Source organism: Nannobrachium achirus (genome assembly GCF_963921795.1).
Source record: "Nannobrachium achirus genome assembly, chromosome: 5".
Taxonomy (NCBI): Eukaryota; Metazoa; Chordata; class Actinopteri; order Myctophiformes; family Myctophidae; genus Nannobrachium; species Nannobrachium achirus.
Genome location: NC_137814.1, coordinates 48,671,271 through 48,695,181, shown reverse-complemented (window position 1 = coordinate 48,695,181; position 23,911 = coordinate 48,671,271). Strand labels below are relative to the sequence as shown.

The 23,911-nt window shown below is 42.6% G+C and overlaps 1 protein-coding gene across 1 annotated transcript in view; it reads left to right on the top strand.

The window, feature by feature from the left end:
- The window catches only part of LOC308285138 (disco-interacting protein 2 homolog C), a gene marked incomplete at both ends in the record, with an annotated part of 370,313 nt that extends 349,336 nt beyond the window's left edge, over positions 1-20,977 (top strand). Inside the window, 11 exons of the mRNA XM_080725855.1 lie at positions 852-963; positions 1,784-1,893; positions 5,289-5,419; positions 6,177-6,345; positions 7,178-7,348; positions 13,678-13,739; positions 14,199-14,256; positions 16,671-16,745; positions 18,280-18,454; positions 19,398-19,521; positions 20,725-20,977. Coding sequence (XP_080581981.1) covers positions 852-963; positions 1,784-1,893; positions 5,289-5,419; positions 6,177-6,345; positions 7,178-7,348; positions 13,678-13,739; positions 14,199-14,256; positions 16,671-16,745; positions 18,280-18,454; positions 19,398-19,521; positions 20,725-20,977 — 1,440 coding nt within the window. The remainder of the gene's footprint in view (positions 1-851; positions 964-1,783; positions 1,894-5,288; positions 5,420-6,176; positions 6,346-7,177; positions 7,349-13,677; positions 13,740-14,198; positions 14,257-16,670; positions 16,746-18,279; positions 18,455-19,397; positions 19,522-20,724) is intronic.
- Between the last annotated feature and the right edge of the window lie 2,934 nt (positions 20,978-23,911).

Sequence of the window (23,911 nt, the reverse complement as noted above, 5' to 3'; positions counted from 1 at the left end):
TTGAACGACTTTGAGGTATATTTGCCATGAGTATTCCAACTAATAATTAGTTGACAGGCAGCCTACTGATTAGTCATTCATTTTCAGTCTAATTCGTCTCAAAATATACAACATTGGCAAGGAGGTTGGGAGCGCTTGGCTGTAGTTTCGGTAACGAGAGGTTGCGTTTGTGTTGATGAGAGAGCCAGTTTGCAGTGGAGAAAAAAATTAAATAAATAAAAAGTAGCCCGGCCGGCAAAAAAGGTGGGGGGGATGAGTTCACGTTTTTATGAAAGTGGGGGTGTTCCGTCGTACTCACAATGAATGGTGGTGACGCCCCTGTGCAGGGGTCTTCAACAGGGGGTCCGGGACCCCTAGGGGGTCCTCCAAATCTTCCAATCCTTTTTATATTAACAACTTGAAACCTAGCGTCCATATTCGACGAACTTCACAACGCCTCACAGTTGTGAGCTTGCAGATCGACTATTTTAGGCAAAGCGCATTGGTGTAGAGGGGAAAACGAGCACACTAAGTATAGAGTGAAAGGTTACGTTTTAGTATTGACGGTTCAAGTGGTTAAATATCTGAAAACGCACATTGACTTGAATCCAAAATACACTGATGATCGTGCTGTCAAACGATGAAACTATATGGAATCTATGAGAAGGTTGTGGGGGTCCCTGGCTCATCTCTCTCTCAACTAAGGGGTCCCTGGCCTGAAAACGTTGAACACCCCTGTTCTAATGTGTGTGAATGTGAAGCAGGGTGTTGGCTGCCTGAAAAGGAGCATTCGTGCTCAGCATACCTACCCTGGTTATTAATGTTTAATGTGCGTGCGTGCATGTGTGCGTGTGCATGTGTGTGTGTTGCAGGTGAGTCGCTCAGCCTGTGTAATGACCACTCAGCTGATCTGTAAACTGCTCAGATCCAAAGAGGCCTCCGCTGCCGTAGACGTAAGGAGCTGGCCCCCCGTACTGGACACAGGTACATGCACACACGCACACACGCACACACACACACACACACACACACACACACACACACACACACACACACACACACACACACACACACACACACTGAGACGAGATTAGAACATTGGGAAGAAATTAGATGAGAGGAGAAGAGGTTGAGAAGAGGTTTAGAGCTGCCATACTTTTAAGTGCTAATGGGAGCGGCAAAGATTTTGCAATAAAACATAAGTAGTGGCGCACACAACAGTTAACAATTTACAATTTAGCCATTTAGCAGACGCTCTTTCCCAGAGCGACTTAAGTAGGTACACATCAAACCAGGGGAGTCATTTGGGGTCTCAGGGGATGGCAACAGAAACATAACAAACTAAAAAAGACGAAAATAGTCGACATACAAGCTTGTAGATTCACTATTTTAGCGTTTTTGGAAATGGGGCTTAAAGGGATAGTTCACCCCCCAACATTCTATGGATTACTCACCCCATGGAGACATGAATTAATGGATATTATTTTTAGTTTTTGTCACATTCCTAAGCCAATAATTTGAGGAGACTCTTTGTGTCTCCATAGCGAACAAAGCAGGCTCTTTGTGTCTCCATAGCGAACCATTGCTGATCATCAAATTATTGGCTTAGGAATGCGACAAAAAGGGAAAAAAAATGTTTTTAAGTTATAACTTATTTTTTCCACAACCTTTTTCTGAACTTTTCTGAATCTGCAGCATCTGTCCAAAAAACATGTGTCGTATAATGTCCAAACAACATTCTACTGTATGTATAACGTCCAGCAGTGTCCTATAATGGGAATGTGTTTGCTGGTTGTTCTTCTAGATGACTTGCCAAAGAGGAAGCCGCCTCTGTTGTACAAACCGTCCAACCCTGACACTCTGGCCTACCTGGACTTCAGTGTGTCTACCACAGGCATGCTCGCTGGAGTCAAGGTACACACACACACACACACACACACACACACACACACACACACACACACACACACACACACACACACACACACACACACACACACACACACACACACACACACACACACACTCAAAAATAGCAGATCTGCAAGCTCCAAGCACGACTCGAAACATGGCATGTTTTACATGTTGTTCTGCTATTTTTGTTATTTTGCAGGGTGGTGTGTGTGTGTGTCTCTCTGACACGCGCGCTGTGCTGTATTGTATAATATCATAAGGAAAACAATCTAACGTTATGTTTTGAAGGCTGTTGCTGAGTGTGGGGCTGAATACATAGTGCTGACATTTAAACATTAAAGCTGCTATTGATTCTTACTGCACTTTAAAGCATTCTCCGCTGATCTGAGACACACCAGTGAGATTGTGTGTGTGTGTGTGTGTGTGTGTGTTTGTGTGTGTGTGTGTGTGTGTGTGTGTGTGTGTGTGTGTGTGTGTGTGTGTGTGTGTGTGTGTGTGTGTGTGTGTGTGTGTGTGTGTGTGTGTGTGTGTGTGTGTGTGTGTGTGTGTGTCCACCACACAAAGCCAATCCTCCTTGTTGCTCACTAATCCATCCATAATTAAAGCCTTTGTCTGCTGACTCCAGAAATAAAGTGAAAACTGTGTTTCAAGTTCATTTTTGCTTTTAACCCTTTTAGTGCCTATCCCGAACTAGTTCGGGATATTCGGGATCAAAAACAATTTTTTATTTGCTATTTTACTTACCCTGAGCTGCTTGGAGCAACGTGGGTGGTCCCGGCTCGCCCAGCGCTCACCAACGAGAGACACTTGATGCTCCGACGATTTATTCCATTGAAAATGGTTTAAAATAAAGTTTAGACCCCCCCCAATGTTCACCAAATGTTCATTGTAGGCGGCGCGACGTATTCCAGGGTGCCTATCCCGAACATGTCCGGGATATTTAATAAAATGAATTATTTTATCGGAGGCCTCAACGAAGCCCCGGTCTAGACGTCCATCCTTGGCCGGGACTTCTCCGGATTGTGTCCCCAGACCCAAAGAGAAAGTTTTTTGTGGCTGAAATAGCTTTAGATCGGGCTTCTCAATGGGTTAGCATTTTGGCTACGTGTCAGCTAGCTTCCTCCTCTGGACACCCATAGGATTGACCGGAGTGAAAACACGAGCCAGTTGGGAGAGGGTCGACGAAAGCTATAAAGAAGGTCAATGGAGAAATTTCTGGCACTCTAGCACCCCTTGTGGCCGGATGGCACTGTATGAGTTAATAAGTCTTCTTTCGGGGTGAACCGGTTGCTGACCACATAAATGTGCAACCCACATATCGTCTCTGTCCAAAACTGTTACTTTTCAGGATTCAAATTTGGAAGAATCAAAAGTAGCCCATCGACAAGCTCAGAACACGTCCCTTTGCACTGTGTTTCTAGCTTGTGGATCTCCTACTTTTGATACTTTTGTGTGACGCTGTAGTATGATCAAGTGCAGCGTTTTTTACGAAAAAACACAAAAGGTTTTGGAGATAACAGGTTTCTGCCCAATAGAGACGATAATCTCAGAGTACCTCAGTGTCCTGTCTCCCTGTCCTTCTCTAAGTATAGCCCACAAATATTTATAGCGTTGCGGTCAGGCAGAAACCTGCCTGAGAAGCATGGAGGAGGGCTTCACATCCGCTTTATCCTCTGATCGCTTTCAGAGCTTCCGTTGCTCAAGACTGTATATGACGGAAGCATAAAAAATGTGTGGGAGGCAACAGTCTGGCTCGCGAGACTAAGCAGAGGGTGACAGCCACAACGACAACTGACTACAATAGTAATAATAATAATACTACACTTTATTTATATACCACCTTCAAACAGAGACTGCAGCTCACATATCAAAACATTAAACAACATCACGAGTGCTTCACAAAAACGGAGAAAAGCAGTAATAACAGTACAATAAAGCAAGGCGAATTGGAAAGAATTAGAAAGAATATCTAAATTGTGAGGGGGCCAAAACGAGAAAAAAGCTAAGAAAAAGAAAACAACCATTAATTTTGAATTGAATACTATCGTGTTTTTTGACTGTATGAACTGAATACCATTGTGTTTTGTTATCGCGTGTTGTTCCTTCTCTGAGAGATTCTCTCATTAGTCTGTGTGATTAACTACTAATGGACAGAATACTTAACAACGGCAGAGGGGGAAAAAAAGAAAAGAATAATTGCTTGCAGTGTTTCATCCGGCACCTTGCATTCTCATGCTGCTGATTAGATGAGAATTAGAATATCGTCTCTGTCGGGTAGAAAACCCATATGTCCAAAACTGTTCGTTTTTACGATTCAAATGAGCAGATCTACAAGCTCAAAGCGTGTTGCTTCATGGCACGTTTCGAGCTTGCGGATCTGCTACTTCTGATGCTTTTGTGCGACGCTGCGGTATGATCAAGTAGGCCGCAGTGTTTCTCAAACTTTTACATTTCGGCTCCCCTTAACTCTGACAGTGTACATTTGTATACTGTTCGAGTTACAGACTTGAATGTGTCAATTTAGACCCTCCTAAAGGAACCCTGGAGTCCCTGGAATCCACTTTGAGAACCACTGAAGTAGGGCATTCACTTACGAAAAAACACAAAGTTAAAACTTGGAGATAAGAGGTTTCTGTCAGACAGCAACGACATGTTTCCCGTGGTGGTAATTAATTGAAATCCTCTGCCGTAGATGTTGTTGTTTTTCATCGTCATTATGATTCAGAGGAGGTTGCAGTTTAGCAGCTATTTGTCTCACACAATGCCACAGTTCAGTGATTATATTGAACTTTTCCCACTGCAAAAGTGTGGTACTGTAATAATTACAAATTAAAGGGAAAATCCATCCTAAAACAGAAGAGTGTTTGAAGAGTCAAGTGGAGACTCAATTTCGCATACAGATTTGCTTGTTTTAAATGAGTACTGTATACAGACGGAGAAGTAGAATGGATCATGCTGAACTGTAAGCTAAATGAAGTGCACTGAACTGAGGTGAGATTAGCTGAACCGAGTATAACATAGTGGGAAAGTAGCTGAATGTGCAGTTTGTGCACAGGAGTCCTTTGGGGCAGTGTTTCTCAAAGTGGATTCTAGGGACTTTGTGGGTTCCTTTATGGTGGTCTGAATTGACCCATACAAGTCTGTAACTCATACACATGGAACCAAATGGGTTCATTTGGTTCCATTTGTACACTGTCAGAGTTAAGGGAAGACCTTGAAATGTAAACGTTTGAGAAACACTGCTTTGGGGAATTCCAGAGTGTTCCCAGCTAAAGTAGTTGATACAGCATCACAATCATTTTAACCATTTCTATGCATTTATATTTTCGATATTCAAAAATAGCAGTTCTACATGTACTGTACAAGCTATCTGAACCCTCTCTCTCTCTCTCTAGATGTCTCACACATCCACCAGTGCCTTCTGTCGTTCCATCAAGCTGCAGTGTGAGTTGTATCCGTCCAGAGAGGTGGCCATCTGCCTGGACCCCTACTGTGGCCTGGGCTTCGTCCTCTGGTGCCTTTGCAGGTATCAGACTCTTCTCTCATCTGTCGCGCTTCTACTCCCAAAAAGTACTATTATGGAAATATATCTCAGCAGGCCGCCATCCATAAAGCAAGCGAGAAAGATAGACAGACAGACAGAGCAGCAGGCCAAACAGCTTCAGTTCCCCTGGCTGTAAAACACACACATGACTCAAAAATGAAAGGTTAGATTCATTATTGTTAAGTTATTCAACTGTAAGTTATTTGATTTGGAAAAGAGAGTGAAAAGAGAAGAACTGCCTCAAGCACGTCTGTGAAGATTTTCTAGGACAGAATCACTGACATTATTATACTGTATATCAGCACTTCCTCTGATACGATGTTGCTTAATTAAATTGTAGTGATTGTAACAGGGTGAACATTTGCATGCATTTTGAAAGGTAACAAGTGTGGTGAACTTCAACACTGGTGTGGATTGTACATTTACTCTTCAGACTGAAAGTCATGTGCCACACTCACACTGTACATATCTACATATCTACATATACCTCTTGTCTCCATATTCTAACTTTTTTCTGTAAATTAATTCCCCACTTGATCATACTACAGTGTCACGCAAAAGTATAACAAGTAGCAGATTCGCAAGCTTGAAACGCGTCAAGAAGCGACGAGTTTTGATCAACTACTTTTGATACTTTTTAATTTGACATAAGGTTTCCACTCGACATAGACCTTACATGTACAGTATGTTATGTTATGTTATCTTATATCACATCATTTTACTTTATCTCCATCTCCAGTGTGTACTCAGGTCACCAATCGATCCTGATCCCTCCGTCGGAGTTGGAGGTGAATCCAGCTCTGTGGCTGCTGGCTGTGAGTCAGTATAAAGTCCGAGACACCTTCTGTTCCTACAGCGTTATGGAGCTCTGTACCAAGGGCCTGGGCCTGCAGACAGACTCACTCAAGGTAGGGCTTGCTCTGATTGTGTTTCAGGAAAAAAGCTTGTTTTGACAAAAAAACACAATCTGGGAAAATAATCCTGGGATTGCTCACTGTTTGCGGGAGAGCGTCCTCTACCGGAATCACTGAAAAAGCAGACATGATGTTGATGTGTTAAGCAGCCGAAAGGCTGTGGTCAGATCGGTGGGTCCCGGCTGCCAGGAATGTCAAGATTTTCAAGTTGGCCCTGATCTGGAAAAAGGTTGAGAATAACTGGTAGTTATGGCGGAACAGGCAGGTGTACATCAAAGGGGGCTTGAGCCCCTGCCCTTTTATCCGTCTGTAAAAAGTGCCCTCTCCAGACCATGAAGGCAGCATTCAATAGACGGGTTTCTTGTTTACAAACATTGACACTAAATGCACAGGTGACTGTATCATGTAATCAATTCCGTCCAATCCCCAAACCTGTTGTTTTGGGGAGCGCTGGTTTCATTGGCTAATTTTGGTACCGACCTGCGCACGCATCTAGTTCTTATCAGTGTAACGTAGACCAGAAACGGGTTAATAGAATTGACTTGTCCAAACTCTCCTGAACTTGAATGCAACATCTTACGTTGAAAGAATTGCCCTCTCTGTGTAGAAATCCATGCCGTACGCCACATCTCCAGTATTGACTTGATTATGCTTAGTTTAGTGTGGTATATCAAGCAGCGAAAATAGCCGACCTGCAAGCTATCTTCGATATTTTCACCAAAAGGCCCTTTTAGAAATGTCAGACCCTGCCTCTCTAACATTCTCTAACATAAGGACAATAACATCATGAATAATCCTCCCTCTCTTTTCTCCAACCTCCACCCAGTCTCGAGGGCTGGACCTGTCCCGGGTCAGGACCTGTGTGGTGGTGGCAGAGGAGCGGCCTCGCATCGCCCTCACCCAGTCTTTCTCCAAGCTCTTCAAAGACCTGGGCCTTCACCCGCGTGCCGTGAGCACCTCCTTCGGCTGCCGCGTCAACCTGGCCATCTGCCTGCAGGTCAGTGACAGCCTTCATCACGTGTGACAAAAAACACTATAGGAACCAGTTTTCATTTTTTTCACAGCAATCTTTGAGCGGGGGCTGCTAGAAGGAGCTAAGCTCCAACATCTGGCTCCCGGTGATATTTATATGCGTTCAGACTGAGACGGATCTCCTGAAATCAGATTTGAAAAGTCGCATTGTAAAAAAATTGATTCCATGTAACCTGTCTGCATTTAGACTTATTTACATTTTGAACGCAGTAACCTCATCTAACCACCCAGGTCGCATATCAAGCTGTCCAAAACGTCACTTGAGTCATGACGCCTACGTTGACTCTTTACCACGGTAACCAAAGCAGATTTGTCGACGCAGGGCGGCTTTGGGTTGAAGTTGTTTAAATCAGCCTGAACACAGATCCGATCTGGTCACAGTGCGAACAGTCGGGCCAAAAGATCGCATGTAAGCTGGATTTGACTGCAGGTCTAAATGGGGCTTTAGAAACAGTGTTTCTCAAAGTGGATTTCAGGGACTCTCTAAATTCCTTTTTCACCCTTACAAGTCTGTAAATTTTACACAGGTCCATTTGGTTCCATTTGTACACTGTCAAAGTTAAGGGGAGACCTTCAAATTTCAGAATATGGAGATCAGAGGTTTCTGCCCGGACAGCGATGATATACAATAAGCATAGGTGTCTTGTCTACAAGGTCAGCCGGGGCTCACACTGTGTAAACCCCGCTGGAACTGGATACTCCCAGAATAAACATTTATTTCTGAGAGAGAGAAAGTCTTTAGACATAAAGACGGTTTGTTTGTGAGGCCGAGGTGAGGGGTGGCGGTGTGGGGGAGGCTCTGTCTCTCTTCCTTCCTGACTACCAGTGGTTGATGGACAGCAGCTGAACACGCTGGTGTGGGTCATTATCCGCTCCAGAAGTGCCATTTTCAGCATGGCTTACTGCCGCAGTAGGAAAGAAAACCCACAAAAATGCTGCTTTTTTGGGGGGGTTCTTCATTGTTGAAACCTTAAGTTTACATGCTCGTCCGAGTGTCGAATGAGTTTCTTGGCCTTTGGAGGCGTAGAATAGCAGTTAAAGAAAGTTTGCTATCCAGTAGTATCTCTATCGACCAGTGGGCCTAGTGGGCACAGAAACATAGGTTGTGAGATGCTCTGCTTGACAAGGTTACGTTCACAGAACAGAGATCAACTTAAAAGGAGTCGTTGCCGATTTTCAATCTGAATCCTGTAGTTCTGATATGAGAAGATTAATAATTCAGTGTATATTGTTCTGTCTTCTGTGTGTTTCTCTGTGAAGAAGTTGACATTTCATGTCATCGAGCATAGGGAATGTACGCCGCCCGATGATGGGAAGCGGCGCTCACATCAGAACAATGGGAATTAAGATTGAAAATCCTCAGATTGTGTCAAAATGTATTGGAAAACCAGTTCAAAATTAGATCACTGTTGGATACCGTTGGTGAATAAATAATGAAGTTGAATGCAACACCCAGCAGCACAGTGCTGAATTGACTCCAGAGAGATACCAGTCTGCCAGGATTTACAAGTTACACCGCAGACGCTTTTTCTCACAATATTATCATTCTGTCAGCTCACTGCCTCCTATCCAAACAAACTTGATTTATAGATAGTGTCTTCTCTTCTCTTCTCTTCTCTTCTCTTCTCTTCTCTTCTCTTCTCTTCTCTTCTCTTCTCTTCTCTTCTCTTCTCTCTGTAAAATCTTCTTCTTTCTCTCAGCTTTAACATAATAGCATCATGCTCTCATCTCAGGCTGGCCATCTCAACCTTCAATTCAATCCTTTCAAGTTGTTCCTCAGTTGTAATTAAAGTTGTTCTGACATTCTTTAAACCCTGTCATCTCGAATGCATCCTTAGTGAAGTAAATGGAATACTTTTGGCATCAGTTTCTCCTTGCTCTATTTCACATAATTAACATATTTTAAACTATTACTTTGGTACTGCTGGTAGTGATGCACTGCATGTGTTACGCTTGACTTGACATAGACAGTGATAACCCTGATAATATACTAATATTACCATAACCCCAGTTTAACCAGTATCTGACTAGTGCATAATGTTTGATTTGATTAAGTCCTTTTTTTGTTCAGTCCTGGATTGTGTTTGTTTTGTTTTCCATTTTGACATTCTCTTCATCTTCCTTGTTTGTGTCATAATTCCACCCACATATCTCATTCTTGGTTATGTCTCCATCCCTCTCCTCCCCTCCCCTCCCATGCCACTGTGTAGCCTCACAGGTTGGGGAAGCTTGTGGAACAGGTAGGGGGATACACCCACCCATCAGCTCAGCTGGCCTCCGCTTCCACTCCACTCCTCTCCCCTCTTCCTCTTCCTCCTGGCACCTTGCTGGCTCTTAAACCCCTAAAAAGACTGATTTATGCGTGGTTTGCAGCGCTGGTGATGCGTGCAGTGAATAGCAGATCTACAAGCTTGTGACGTGACACGCTGTGGGCTTGTAGATCTGCTATTTACTGAGCACGACGCCAAGCAGGCGACTACGTGTAGCTGAGGACTCAATCTGCGTGGTGTTATTTTCTAACTTGGAGCAACCTGTATGCAACATTTGAGCATGTTATAGCTGACACTCCTATTCCCAGTGCGACTTGCAGCAAACACATCTGTACGACTTAACCCATTTTCAACCTGTCTTTAAATAATTGATCCTCATTCATTCTCCTGTTAATATATTACACAGGCACGTGCACACATAAACATCAAAGGGGCTTGAGCCCCTGCCCTTTTATCCGTCTGTAAAAAGTGCCCTCTCAAAACCATGAATGCAGTTTTTTTACTATGGTGAAAGAAATGGAAATGCCTCCTTTCCATGACCTTAAATCCATGCTGTTACGCCACAGATTATGTTTAGTTCCTGTGTGGTATCACGCATCTCCAGGATATTTCCACCAAAAGGTCCTTTTAGACATTTTAGCCCCTGCCTCTCTAACATTCTCTGCACGTCCCTGTACTGTACCATTTATTTCTACTCGGCCTGTGTCTCTGTGGACACAGCCTACCAGTGACATATATATTTTTTATAACGTGAGAACAATGGCTTCCATTATAGCATGCTAACTAGGAATAGAAACCCTGCCGTTTCTCTTAGCTTGGATTCCCCCTTTGATGATTTCACTGGTAGGTGGGTTTCTGAACTGTCCACTGCCCTTCTCCGAGACACAGAGTAGAAACCCTCACCCTAGTGGCGGAAAAAAAGAAGAACGTCTGGGTACTCAGATTAGAGCAGCAATGCTACCATATTATAATGAACATTAGTGAGGACCAATTATACAAAGATAGGTTGAAAATGGCAGAAGTCATCCTTTTAAGTGTGCAACACAAATAAAAATGATCATTGTTATCGTTATTATTTTGATCACCTACGTAACAATCAACTGAATTCAAAGTTAGAAAGAACTCTGAAATTGTTCTTGCTTTCATAGAGGCAACGAGCAGAAGAGTAGAAGCTAATAGTCTGTAGCAGGCAGACAGTAAATAATGTAGCAGTAAATCTATATGGCACATACATGCAGATATTAATATTAACGTATGCCACTTTAAAAAGCAACATAGTAGCAAAGAAGTTTAGGGATAAGTGGTAAGGCACAGACTGTACTGTATGTGTCTAATGGAGAATGTTACCGGAAGAGAGCTACAGTACAATGGACATACTCTGTGTTTAAGACTTTGTCCTGCAGCCCAGACTGGTGTTACAACAAACAGGAAGTCCATTCTGATGTTTTATTGTACAAGATAATGACTAGGAAGAACATAGCCTGCACTGCCCTCCTCTGGCACATCAAAGTACCACAGAGATAATTTCCTTTGTCGTGAGGGAGGGAGGCATGGTGGTAGGCGACACTAGACCAGTGCTGAAAGGGTTTAACTGGAAGTTGTAGCCCTTCACAGTTCACACCCTGTACTACATAGTCTCGCGTAGCCAGACTGTTGACTCAGATAATTTGCAAATGCTCCCGTCATACAGTCTGGGAGACGGAAGTTGTTATCATGATTGTAGATCTGCTATTTTTCTCCTCAGAATAGGGATGCGAGGGTTCAAGTTGTTAATTTAAAATAATTAACCTATCACACAAAGATTTGGTGGCCCCCCTGTAGTAACTCTGAGGACCCCCTAGGGGTCCCGGACCCCCTAGACCCCTGCATTGGCTATTTTCCATGCTTTATCTCCTCATGGAATGAAGATAAAACGGGGAATGAGGTTACATTGCCCCTTCTCCTTTTGGATGATTTGAACTTGGTACTACCCAAACACACAGGATAGAATGGGACACTTAACCACAGTATATGGTATTAGTCTTCCTCCCCATTGCGTAAAGCATAATGACACTTTATTAGAGGTTTGGGTTGTGTAGTTACCTCGCCGTGATGTACAGTAACTCCAATAATTGTTGAAATAACTCGCTCCGTTGATTAGAAATTGATATTCCACAGTCTCCTCTTTGACTTACAATACAACAGTGAAACAACTCTCAAAGTCATTCTTTTAGCACATAAACAAATGCAAACAAACTGCCATCCTGCCAGTATATCACATAGTCGCCAATATTTGGCGCCGTGTCGCAGTAAAGTAACAGTAACTACACATCCCAAACCTCTAGAAAAGTATCTTTGCGCTTTAAAGCATAGAATAAAGAGCTACTGTACAAACGACCACACCTAGTTAAGGAATACAACAATGGGCTTGCATTCTCCAATGGGAAAATGCTTCCCTGCTATGTATGTACAGTATGTAGCAACAGTATCAGTGTCTGATTCTGTGGTTATGTTTCTAGTAGCTACTGTAGCCCTATGCTCAGCAATGCATTGCAGGCCTGGACCAATTATTGAACTGCTTTAACTCGTAAAGTTATATGCTTATGTTAAATTAGGCTTGTTGTATACTAGTATGTGTTTTCCCTTACCCCTTTCATAGCCAAATCAAACAACAAATCAAATCAGTAAGTCACGGTAATCATGCATCGGCTCCAATTTGGCCACCAGGCAATAGAGGCAATCGATCCTAGAAGGAAAGGCCTTTAAATCCATTCCACCCAGTAATTGCTCCCAGGTCTGCAGTACTGCGTATGCTGTGATGCTATACCTGCAGTGTTGTGCTCTGGCTGGGGTCCCAGCATGCCGTTGTGCGGCTCTGTGCGGTGGTGGGTGGTTGTATTGTATGTATGGTTCTCCTCTGTCAGGGCCTTGCTGAAGAAGCACCACTCAGCTGTAGCGTGTCTCGGGAATTAGTTTATACTTTAGCTATTGAAAAATAGCAGATATACAAGCTCACAGCGCGGCACCGAGTGCCGCGCTGCGAGCTTGTAGATCTGCTATTTTTGAAAAGTCGTGAAAATGTGTGCAAATCTTTGAATATATGTATTTTTAAAGCGAACATTTGTAACTCAAATATTTGCTTCTGGGGGGGTCCCTGATACATGATATTTCAGGATGGGGGTCGGCGGCCAGATATAATTCTAGAGGGCCTTGACATGAAAAGGTTTGAGAACCACTGACATGGGTTTTTCAAAAACCCTAGAAGGATTTAGAAGAAATGTATATGTAATGTAAAATTTTCAAAGACTTGCACACATTTTCACGAGTTTTTCAAAGTGCTCACAGCGTGTCACTTTGTGCCGAGGTGTGAGCTTGTATATCTGCTATTTTTCAATAGTTAAAGCATAAAATAATGCTTAAAGTGGTTTTAGAGTGACACAGATAGGCCTATATGTGTTCCAGGTCTATCTGGGTTAAATGCTGCCCTCACTAAAGGGTGAGGGGGTTTCTTGAGGGTTGCTTAACGTAGGCATAGACTACAGTGTCCAATACATCCAACCTCTTCATCGCCTCATTCTTTCACATCCTTCTTTCTCCCTGGTTTGGGTTTCACATCCCCGTCCTTGTCATCCCCTCTAAGGGACCATCCTGAGTTGTATCATCATGGCTTTGGATGTGGATCAGTTGGCATTTCCTTTTGCTACTGTAGGATGTTGTACAGTGCGTTCTTATTATTGTGTTTGTCTGATCTTTTTAAAATGCAAAACATTGTCTGTTCGGTGTTGATCTGTCCACTGCTGTCTCAATGTTGTACAACAACAGCCTGGGGTCTTTCCTTTGATAAGGACTTGGTCTCTGGAACCAACGCTTTGACTCTGCTGGGAACTGGAGCCATTTTTTACTATCTCAAAAAGTGATTAAATTGTTGGTTAAATGATCATTCAACATGTTGCTGTGTAGTGGCAGTAGATGGTAGTAGTTATGAAATGGGGCGTAATGGGAAGACGTTGTAAAATTAACACCTTGTTATCTGGGCCTTCCTCAGGGCACCTCAGGACCTGACCCTACGACTGTGTTTGTTGACATGAGGGCTCTACGACATGACAGGTACGTTTAGTGGTTTTTGGTCCTGTAACTTTCAATAGGCTATATGCTCTTCTCAGTCACTTCCTTCACAGGTCTTACCAATGATACTAATGAAGGCTCTGTTCCATTCTGGTCAAACAAAGTTAGGGTGCTGCTGATATTGTGCATATCACTGGAAACACTCTGCTACACCAGTGGGTCTCAAATGGTGGTCCAGTTGGGGGTTCCAAATGACCCCTTAAAAGGTGTATAACTCTGAGAGTATACAAATGGATCGGGTCCATTTGGTTCCATTTGCACACTCAGAGTTATGGGGTCCTTGAAATAAAAGGTTAGATAACCACTGTTCTATATGAAATGGAACAGATCCTTCATTAGTATCATTTTTAATTTGAAAGGTGGCATACAGTAGATGGCACCTGATTGGTGAGTACTGTAGTAACCGACTGTCCAGTAATATGGCTTCCTTTTCCTGTACAGGGTCCGATTGGTGGAGAGAGGATCACCACACAGCCTACCACTGATGGAGTCTGGGAAGGTCAGCTTTTTTTCCATTTCTTCTTCATCTTATTTTTATTTGTTTACATTGTATTATCTTTTTTCCCCAGCAACTGGTATCTTCTAAATAAATAAATAAATACACACGCACGCACGCACGCACACACACACACACACACACACACACACACACACACACACACACACACACACACACACACACACACACACACACACACACACACACACACACACACACACACACACAGTGGAGTGGTGGGGATACTAATTGGTGAAAATCAGCTGGTGTAGTGCTGGCTTTGAAAAGCCAGCTGGTTATACTCGGACATCTGTGGAACATTACAGTACCTGGTTTAGACCAGCACAGTGTGATAAATAGGGACTAAAGACATCACAATATTCAAAGGAACATAACAACATGCAATGGAGAAATGGCGCCATCTTGTGTTCTGTTGCACTTTCTCTTTATGCTACATTAGTTCCATTGATCCAAGCCTGAACACAATCAATTGATTGATCATTAAAATAAACATACTCATCTGACCACTTAACAGCCATTGGGCTGCCGTGTTAAAGGAGTAGTTCACCCCCAAAATGCCTTTTCTTCCTATTGATTACTCACGCCATATGGAGACTCGTGTCAATAATATTTGTTTGTATTTGTCGCATTCCTAAGACAAAACATTTATTATAGTAAATGTACCCTCCTTTGAATCAATCGGGGTGCATTTATTGTACGGTAATCAAATTATTGTCTTAGGAATGGGGCAAATAGAAAAAGATATTATTGAACACAAGTCTCCATGGCATGAGTAATCAATAGGGAAAAATGCATTTTGGGGGTGAACTACTCGTTTAAGTGCTCAGTGGTCAAACAGAAATACTGTAACTCTGGTTAATCAGTTTTAAAACAATAGTTTAGATGTGAAATATGTAATTTGTTCCTCTTCTGTCTGTCACCTCTCTCCTGCATGGCACTAGAAATACAACTCCATGATGAACATAATGGTTTCCTGTGCAAATAAGCCAAGTGCTATCTAGGATCTCTTTTTAGTTGACCTTGTACCAGTGAACTGTACCGTCATGAAACTGTACCTTTTCCTATGCAAACTTCTAATAAAGTCTTCAATCAATCAATCAATCAATCAATAGTGAATATGATGTAGTTATTATACGTAATAATTGGTTAAATTCCGCTTCTGTCGAGTGGAAAATGAAAATGTATAATCTGCAACACAGTTTTATGCAATAGGTAGTGGGGGGTCCGACGTGCTTCATCTCTCTCACAACTAAGGGGTCCTTGGCCTGAAAAACGTTGAAGACCCCTGGTCTAATACGGTCGTGACTGAATAGATGATGTCATGAGCACTTTTCTCACAAAGTTAAACTACTGAGGTCACTTCCTTTGGTCACTTGCCATAGGGTTTAATTTAATGTAAAAAGGCGGTGCCTATTATTTTATTGCGACCGTCAGGTCTACCAAAACCTCCACCGGCTGTCTGTCAGTCAGTCTGTCAGTCTGTCCGTCATGTCACACTTTTCCCCAACTCATATCTCCGCCACCGTTACCCCAATCCATGCCAAACTTTGCACACACACTCCTTGCCTGCCAATCCACAACCTCCACCCCACCAGGGACCCCCGGACCTCCAGGGACCCCCAGGGACCCCCTTCCACCGCCGCCAAAAAGTGCAAAAATGACCAAATGACCACCCAAACGGGGCTGTTCACGGGGAATTCCTGGGGACCACCGACTCCTGGTGCTCCAGAATGGATGCCCCTAGTGGAGGACCCCCGCCACTGCAGCACACATAAAATGCCGTAACTCGGGCTAGGAGCGACCGGGAGAGCCAGGGGCCGGTACCCACGCGTCCGCCTCGGCGGCGCCAAGAGAGACGTCAACATGAATCTGTCCCATATAGCGCCACCATCAGGCCCATTTTTTCAAACACATTTTTGGACACTGCTCCTACAGATTTTGCCCTAAAATCACGCAAATCGGTACACAGTATGTCTACACTCATGTCATCAACATGGATCTGTACCATATAGCGCCACCATCAGGCCGATTTTTTCAAAAACATTTTGGACACTGCTCCTACAGATTTTGCCCTAAAATCACGCAAATCGGTACACAGTATGTCTACACTCTTGTCATCAACATGGATCTGTCCCATATAAGCGCCACCATCTGGCCGATTTTTTCAAACACATTTTTGGACACTGCTCCTACACATTTTGCCCTAAAATCACGCTGCGACCTGACGGTCGCTTATCTCCCGATTAGGGAGTCTTACTGGTAACTAAGGTGGCTAATAGTGAACACACACCTACAATCAGTTGTATGTGATAATGATCTTTGATGTTATAATATTAATTATGTTATGTATCTTGCTTGATTCTACTCTATACTCTGTACTTCTCTGATACCAGATTCTTCCTGGGGTCCGAATCATCATCGCCAACCCAGAAACCAAGGGGCCAATGGGAGAGTCACACCTAGGAGAGGTCTGTCTGTCTGTCTGTCTGTCTGTCTGTCTGTCTGTCTGTCTGTCTGTCTGTCTGTCTGTCTGTCTGTCTGTCTGTCTGTCTGTCTGTCTGTCTGTCTGTCTGTCTGTCTGTCTGAGCACTCACAGGCTGACAGACTTTGACATTCTGCTAAGTCCCTCTCCTCAAAGTAAAACACAGACTGGCCAATGATGAACTAACAAACCATTGCATTTGGACATTCTTGACTTTCAACTCCATAAAATAATTCACTTGTGTACAGGACTAATAATATGCTGTATATATATTTTCAGATCCATCTTGAAAAATTAGAATATTGTGTGAAAAAGCATTGCAGATGTCATAGCCTAAAATCCTTGTTGTCAGTGGTCTTGTGTAATATTGTAATATTTTGAAATATGGACATTTGATATTCATGAGCTGTACCTGTATGCCATAAAAATTCAAGATTTTAACAAAAAAAGGTTTGGAATAATTCACTGAATGTGCAATATAGCTAGAATATATGAAAGTTTCAAGAAATATATGAAAGTGTCAAGAAAATGTACACAATATTCAAATTTTTCGAGATGGATCTGTACATGTTACATGCTGAAGCTGCCTTCATTAGGTTCAAACTTTACTAGTTACTTTGCAGATATAAATTATAATATTCTAAAACATGCATAAACCACTTTAGCCCTATTTTATACCTTGATGCGACACGTTGTAAGCTTGTAGATCGGCTATTTTCAAACATTTTGTACTTTCTACTTTTGGTACTTTAACTTTTTCGCCGCCGTTGACGGTGAGGATTGTCATTGAAAGGGTTAATACCATGGCGCCGTTGACGGTGAGGACTGTGAATCTTACTGTATATACAGTAAAGATATTATTACTTACTTAATGTCGCTCCGGTCCCGCTCGCATCGGTAATGTCGGCGATTTGTTTACAACGCACGTTGGGCGTGCACGCGAAGTGAAGCTCCTCAATGTTAAGTCAATGGCGAGGCCCATAAAGAAACTTCATTTAAACAAAATAGCCATTTTGAGACATTTTGCAGCAGATCTAAATGTAAACAAGGCAAAAGGCAGGGCGCAGCCATCTTCATCTTCTTGTCGCACACTGTCATGTGACTAGATGACGTAATCGTTGCCGTCAAGTGATAATCCAAAAAAACAAAAACAACCCCCTTCCGGCCCTTCAAAATAATAGCGGCGGCCGACGGAGGAAACGACGTGGCGCCGAGGCACCAAGCAACCTTCAGATTAAGAGGCAGCAGATGTGTTAAGTACTTATTGATGCCAATACCTTTGTACTTTTACTCAAGTAAAAATGTAATCCTGTACTTTCTTCTTTACTTAGTAAAACATTTGAGTACTTTTTCCACCTCTGATTAGGTTTGATGATAAAATGTGATGATATAAATGATTAAATATAGTGTTTTGCATTGTGTGTGTGTGTGTGTGTGTGTGTGTGTGTGTGTGTGTGTGTGTGTGTGTGTGTGTGTGTGTGTGTGTGTGTGTGTGTGTGTGTGTGTGTGTGTGCGTGTAGATCTGGGTGCAGAGCGGTCACAACGCCAGCGGTTACTTCACGGTGTACGGGGACGAGGCGCTGCAGTCGGACCATTTCAACTCCAGGCTGAGCTTCGGGGACACGGCCACCGTCTGGGCCCGGACCGGGTACCTGGGCTTCCTGCGCAGGACCGAGCTCACCGACGCCAGCGGGGGTGAGCGCGCATTGAATACTTTATTACAGGGGTCTTCAACGTTTTCAGGCCAAGGACCCCTTAGTTGAGAGAGAGAGAGAGAGATGAAGCAGGGACCCCCACTACCTTTTCATAGATTCCGTATAGTTTCATCGTTTGACAGCACGATCGTTAGTGTATTTTGGATTGATGTCAATTTGTGTTTTCAGTTATTTCACCACTTGAGCCGTCATTACCTAATAAACTTCACCTTTCAATCTGTACTTAGTCTGCTCTTTTTCCGCTCTACACCAAACCAAAACTGAAAATAGCCAATCTACAAGCTCACATTTTTGGCGACAGTTCTCAGAATATGGACACTAGGGTTCAAGTGGTTAATATAAAAAAGGATTGGAAGATTTCGAGGACCTCCTGTAGTAACTCTGAGGACCCCCTAGGGGTCCCGCATCCCCTTGATGAAGTTGAAGACCCCTGCTTCATTAGTCAGAAAAGACTTGTTTCCATTTATCACCTCGCGGAGGGGTGGCATTTTGGTAACAGGACAGCATCTCAAACACACTGCAGTGTGTTTGAGAAAGGCAAAGAAAAAACGGGAACAAAGAATGCATGTCATCTCTGTCGGGTGGAAATCTCATTATGTCCAAAACTGATCATTTTTAACGATTCAAATTCAAACAGAGCAAAAGTCGCAGGTCGATAAGCTCGAAATGCGTCAGCTGGCGGATCTTCTACTTTTGATGCGTTTGTGTGACGCTGTTGTATGATCAAGTTTTAAGTACGGAGATTCTGCCCGACAGCAACGATAATATTTTCCTGAAGGAACAGTGCAAAATGTATTAACTGTGTGTCTATGTTTGTGTGTGCGTGTGTGCGCGTGTGTGCGTGCGTGCATGCGTGTGTGTGTGTGTGTGTGTGTGTGTGTGTGTGTGTGTGTGCGTGTGTGCGTGTGTGCGTGTGTGCGCAGAGCGCCATGATGCGCTGTACGTGGTGGGAGCCCTAGACGAGGCCATGGAACTGAGAGGAATGAGGTATCATCCTATCGACATCGAGACCTCCGTCATCCGGACTCACAAGAGCATCACAGAGTGGTGAGCAGTAGTCAAACATTATCATCACTATCACAGAGTGGTGAGTAGTAGTCAAACATTATCATCACTATCACATAGTGGTGAGTAGTAATCAAACATTATCATCACTATCACAGAGTGGTGAGCAGTAGTCAAACATTATCATCACTATCACATAGTGGTGAGTAGTAATCAAACATTATCATCACTATCACATAGTGGTGAGTAGTAATCAAACATTATCATCACTATCACATAGTGGTGAGTAGTAATCAAACATTATCATCACTATCACATAGTGAGCAGTAGTCAAACATTATCATCACTATCACAGAGTGAGCAGTAGTCAAACATTATCATCACTATCACAGAGTGGTGAGCAGTAGTCAAACATTATCATCACTATCACAGAGTGAGCAGTAGTCAAACATTATCATCACTATCACAGAGTGGTGAGCAGTAGTCAAACATTATCATCACTATCACATAGTGGTGAGCAGTAGTCAAACATTATCATCACTATCACAGAGTGGTGAGCAGTAGTCTAACATTATCATCACTATCACAGAGTGGTGAGCAGTAGTCTAACATTATCATCACTATCACATAGTGGTGAGCAGTAGTCAAACATTATCATCACTATCACAGAGTGGTGAGCAGTAGTCAAACATTATCATCACTATCACATAGTGGTGAGCAGTAGTCAAACATTATCATCACTATCACATAGTGGTGAGCAGTAGTCAAACATTATCATCACTATCACATAGTGGTGAGCAGTAGTCAAACATTATCATCACTATCACAGAGTGGTAGTGATGTAAACAAACCAACATAAAGTTTAAGTCTATAGAGGGAATATGCACATTTCTAAAGTGACAATTTAAGGACTTTTTAATACCTCTAAAATGACAAATTAAACATTGGCCAAATTGTCAAATATTAGAGGGAGAAATTGTGAAAATAGACGATCTACATGCTCACAACGCCTTGGGTGAGCATGTAGATCTGCTATTTTCACAATAGAACGTGTTATAACAAATGTAATTCCTCAACTCTTAGTGCTCGTCAGGTGGTGGGGGGGGGGGGTTAAAATAAGATTATTTTGGGGGTCGCGGCCTGAAAAGATTGAGAACCACTGTAATAATGGACCTTTGATATGAAAATGGTTGAAAACCCACTGACACACATGACGTGACCGTGTCCCGACATGTCTCCCTGCAGTGCTGTGTTCACGTGGACCAACCTGCTGGTGGTGGTGGTGGAGCTGGACGGCTCTGAGCAGGAGGCTCTGGACCTGGTGCCGCTGGTCACCAACGTGGTTCTGGAGGAGCACTACCTGATCGTGGGCGTGGTGGTGGTGGTGGACCAGGGTGTCATCCCCATAAACTCCCGCGGCGAGAAGCAGCGCATGCACCTCCGCGACGGCTTCCTCGCCGACCAGCTGGACCCCATCTACGTGGCCTATAACATGTAGCCTCAGTGTTTCTCAAACCTATTACATTTTAAGGTCTCCCCCTTAACTCTGACGGTGCACAAATGGAACCGAATGGACCCTAGCGGGTCCATTCGGTTCCATTTGTACACCGTCGGAGTTACAGACTTGTATGGGTCCATTTAGACCCTCCTAAAGGAACCCACAGAGTCCCTGGAATCCACTTTGAGAAACACTGATGTAGCTTGTACCGTAGCGTTGGCGAGCCGCTCGAGCCTTGATGGCGGAGCCACCGTTTTAGGAAAGAAGTGGATGTTTCACGGGTCGGGTTTGGGACGCTGAAGCGTGATGACGACAATGCAACAGGCGAGGAGGGGGGATTCGAGAAAAGGACTGCCGGAGCTTGAGGCAGATTTTGTGCAGGACGTCAGGAGGGGAGAAACAAACGCGGCCAAAGCGGGGACGGTTTTCTGGCGAGCGGAGAGCGTTTGGACTGGAGGCGAGTGAGGACAATCCTAACCTAGAGCAGATCCTTGATTATTGCTTATTTTGAAACCAAGTGTGGCTCTCACTTATATATTTTTATGTTAAATAAGTAAGTGTTCTCCGTTTTCTGTTTTTAAAAAACGTGCCCTCTAAGATGTAGGCTATGGGTATTTAAAACAAAAGGAATATTTACACACACATGCACACACACACACACACACACACACACACACACACACACACACACACACACACACACACACACACACACACACACACACACACACACACACACACAAACCGTGGCAAAATGTATATTTTATGTTTACCGTTTTTATGATATCAACCATTATCAAAGTACAGCTATGTTTTGATACAGTGGGGACGTATTGCAACTGTCCTTCGAAGTTACATTGAGGTACTACATGTTTTGTGTTGCGTTCTTTTTTTTTTTTTTTGCTTTTTTTTTAACAAGTGTTATATGTATTTTTTATTCAGCGCTAATGTTTGTTTTCTGTATCAACCGTCCTGTATCCAGGAAAAAACAAATGTGCTAACTTCAAAACCACACCACAGCGGTAGCCTTAGACAGTTATGTTCTGTAGAATTACTGCTTTGAAGGAAAAAAACTAAACAAAAAACTAAACACTACATAATTTCATATCATGTAAGTATGTACAAAAAGAAAAAAACACCTTAATTAATTTATTTTGTTTCTCTTTTAAGAAGTTATATGAGGACACGTTCAAGAATGTTTTGCTCTTGAATATTTGCTAATATAAACATTTTCAAAACGAAAAAAGCATTGTATTATCTTGACTAAAATAGCACCACGTCAAGCATATGGATAATAAAATATGAATATATTAATATAGAATAAAATCTCTATTAAAGGAAGCCTAGGACCGAGATGTCCGCTGATGAGAAGCCACGCTGAAAAATGCAGTAACTATTTCTCAGCTGCATGGAGTCTGAGAGCTGTGGAGTTGTTCAAATAACATGGTGGTGCAATCGAAGAGTTTCACTCAAAAATGATGAAGAACTCACTTTTGAGGAAAGTTTCTCAATATTGTTCTTGGTCAGTATGTGAGAATTGCAAAGCCTACATCCTCTTGAATGTAAAGCTGGGCAATATGCGCACAGTCAAATATTATATTTAAAATATTTTTGACCAAATACGTCAATATCGCAAATACTTTTTGACCAAATATGTCAATATCGCTAATACTTTTTGACCAAATTTGTCAATATCTCCATTGTGATGATAATATCGTATCGTGACTATAGTGACTGAAGTGATTAGAATCAGGAAAAGACAACCCTTATACCATAGCACGTTTCTGGTTTGACAATATTACAATATCCAAAATCCCTGACGAACTGCAGCAGTCTGATACCACAATATCGATATATATATTGCCCAGCCCTTATTTCGAAAGCAAAATTACATAATATAGAACCTAATTCATAATATCCTATGTCAGCTTTATCTTCTTAATGCTAGCATTTACTAAGAGCCAGCTGTCAGTAGATTTTTCCCGAAGGGAGGAAAACTCATTTTAGAATGAAACTCTTCATATTTAAAATCCTAACAATGTACACATCATTTTCACAAGGATTAAACAACCTCCACAAAGACAAACAACAGGAACTGTGAGTGGTAAAACTGAGAAGAAAAAGACAATTACTTCATACTTCATCTCTTTGTCCGTCTAAAGGTGCACATGGCAATATATATAGCTATATAAAAATATTTTAAGTGGCATTTATGTTTAAAATCTTCACTGGTAAAGAGATCTAAAGACCTTATTCATGACCTGTGAGCTTTAAAAACGCACCAAAGAGAGTTCCTGCTTTTTGTCCTTGTAGAGTTGTGCATTGAAGACTGAATTCTCCATGTAAAGTGTAACAAACCGCTGTTTGTCTCTCATGCGACGGTTTGGCGGTGTGCTGGTCCCCTTGAATATGTAAATATAAAATTTAAGTCCTCCATATTTTCTACATCCAGAAATGAATCAGGGCTCATACAGTGATGATGTCAGCGATGGGAGGAATGACTGTGATTGAAATGAGAATGGTGAATGAGCTTGCTACCAGAGACCCCTTAAAATACAGTGTTTCTCTCAACAAGCGGCTCGGAAGTAGTCGCAGGACACAGGCTCTCCTGGGGGTCCAGACCTTAATGACGAGCTGAAATGAAACCCAATCAGTGCTCCATATTCAGACTTATTTTTCATAAATTAGCGCAATAGCTTACTTGATCATACTACGACGTCACACGAAAGCATCAAAAGTAGCAGATCTGCAAGCTCAAAGCTTGTAGATCTGCTACAGTACTTATACTATTTTCTTAATTAGAATCCTGAAAAGTAACAGACATATGAGGTTTCCACCGGACAGAGTGGTCATAAGGGACATAGTTAAATATAGTTAACAATAGATGCCCCAAAAATGAGGGGGGAAATTGGTGTACTGTATGTCCTGTCTTTT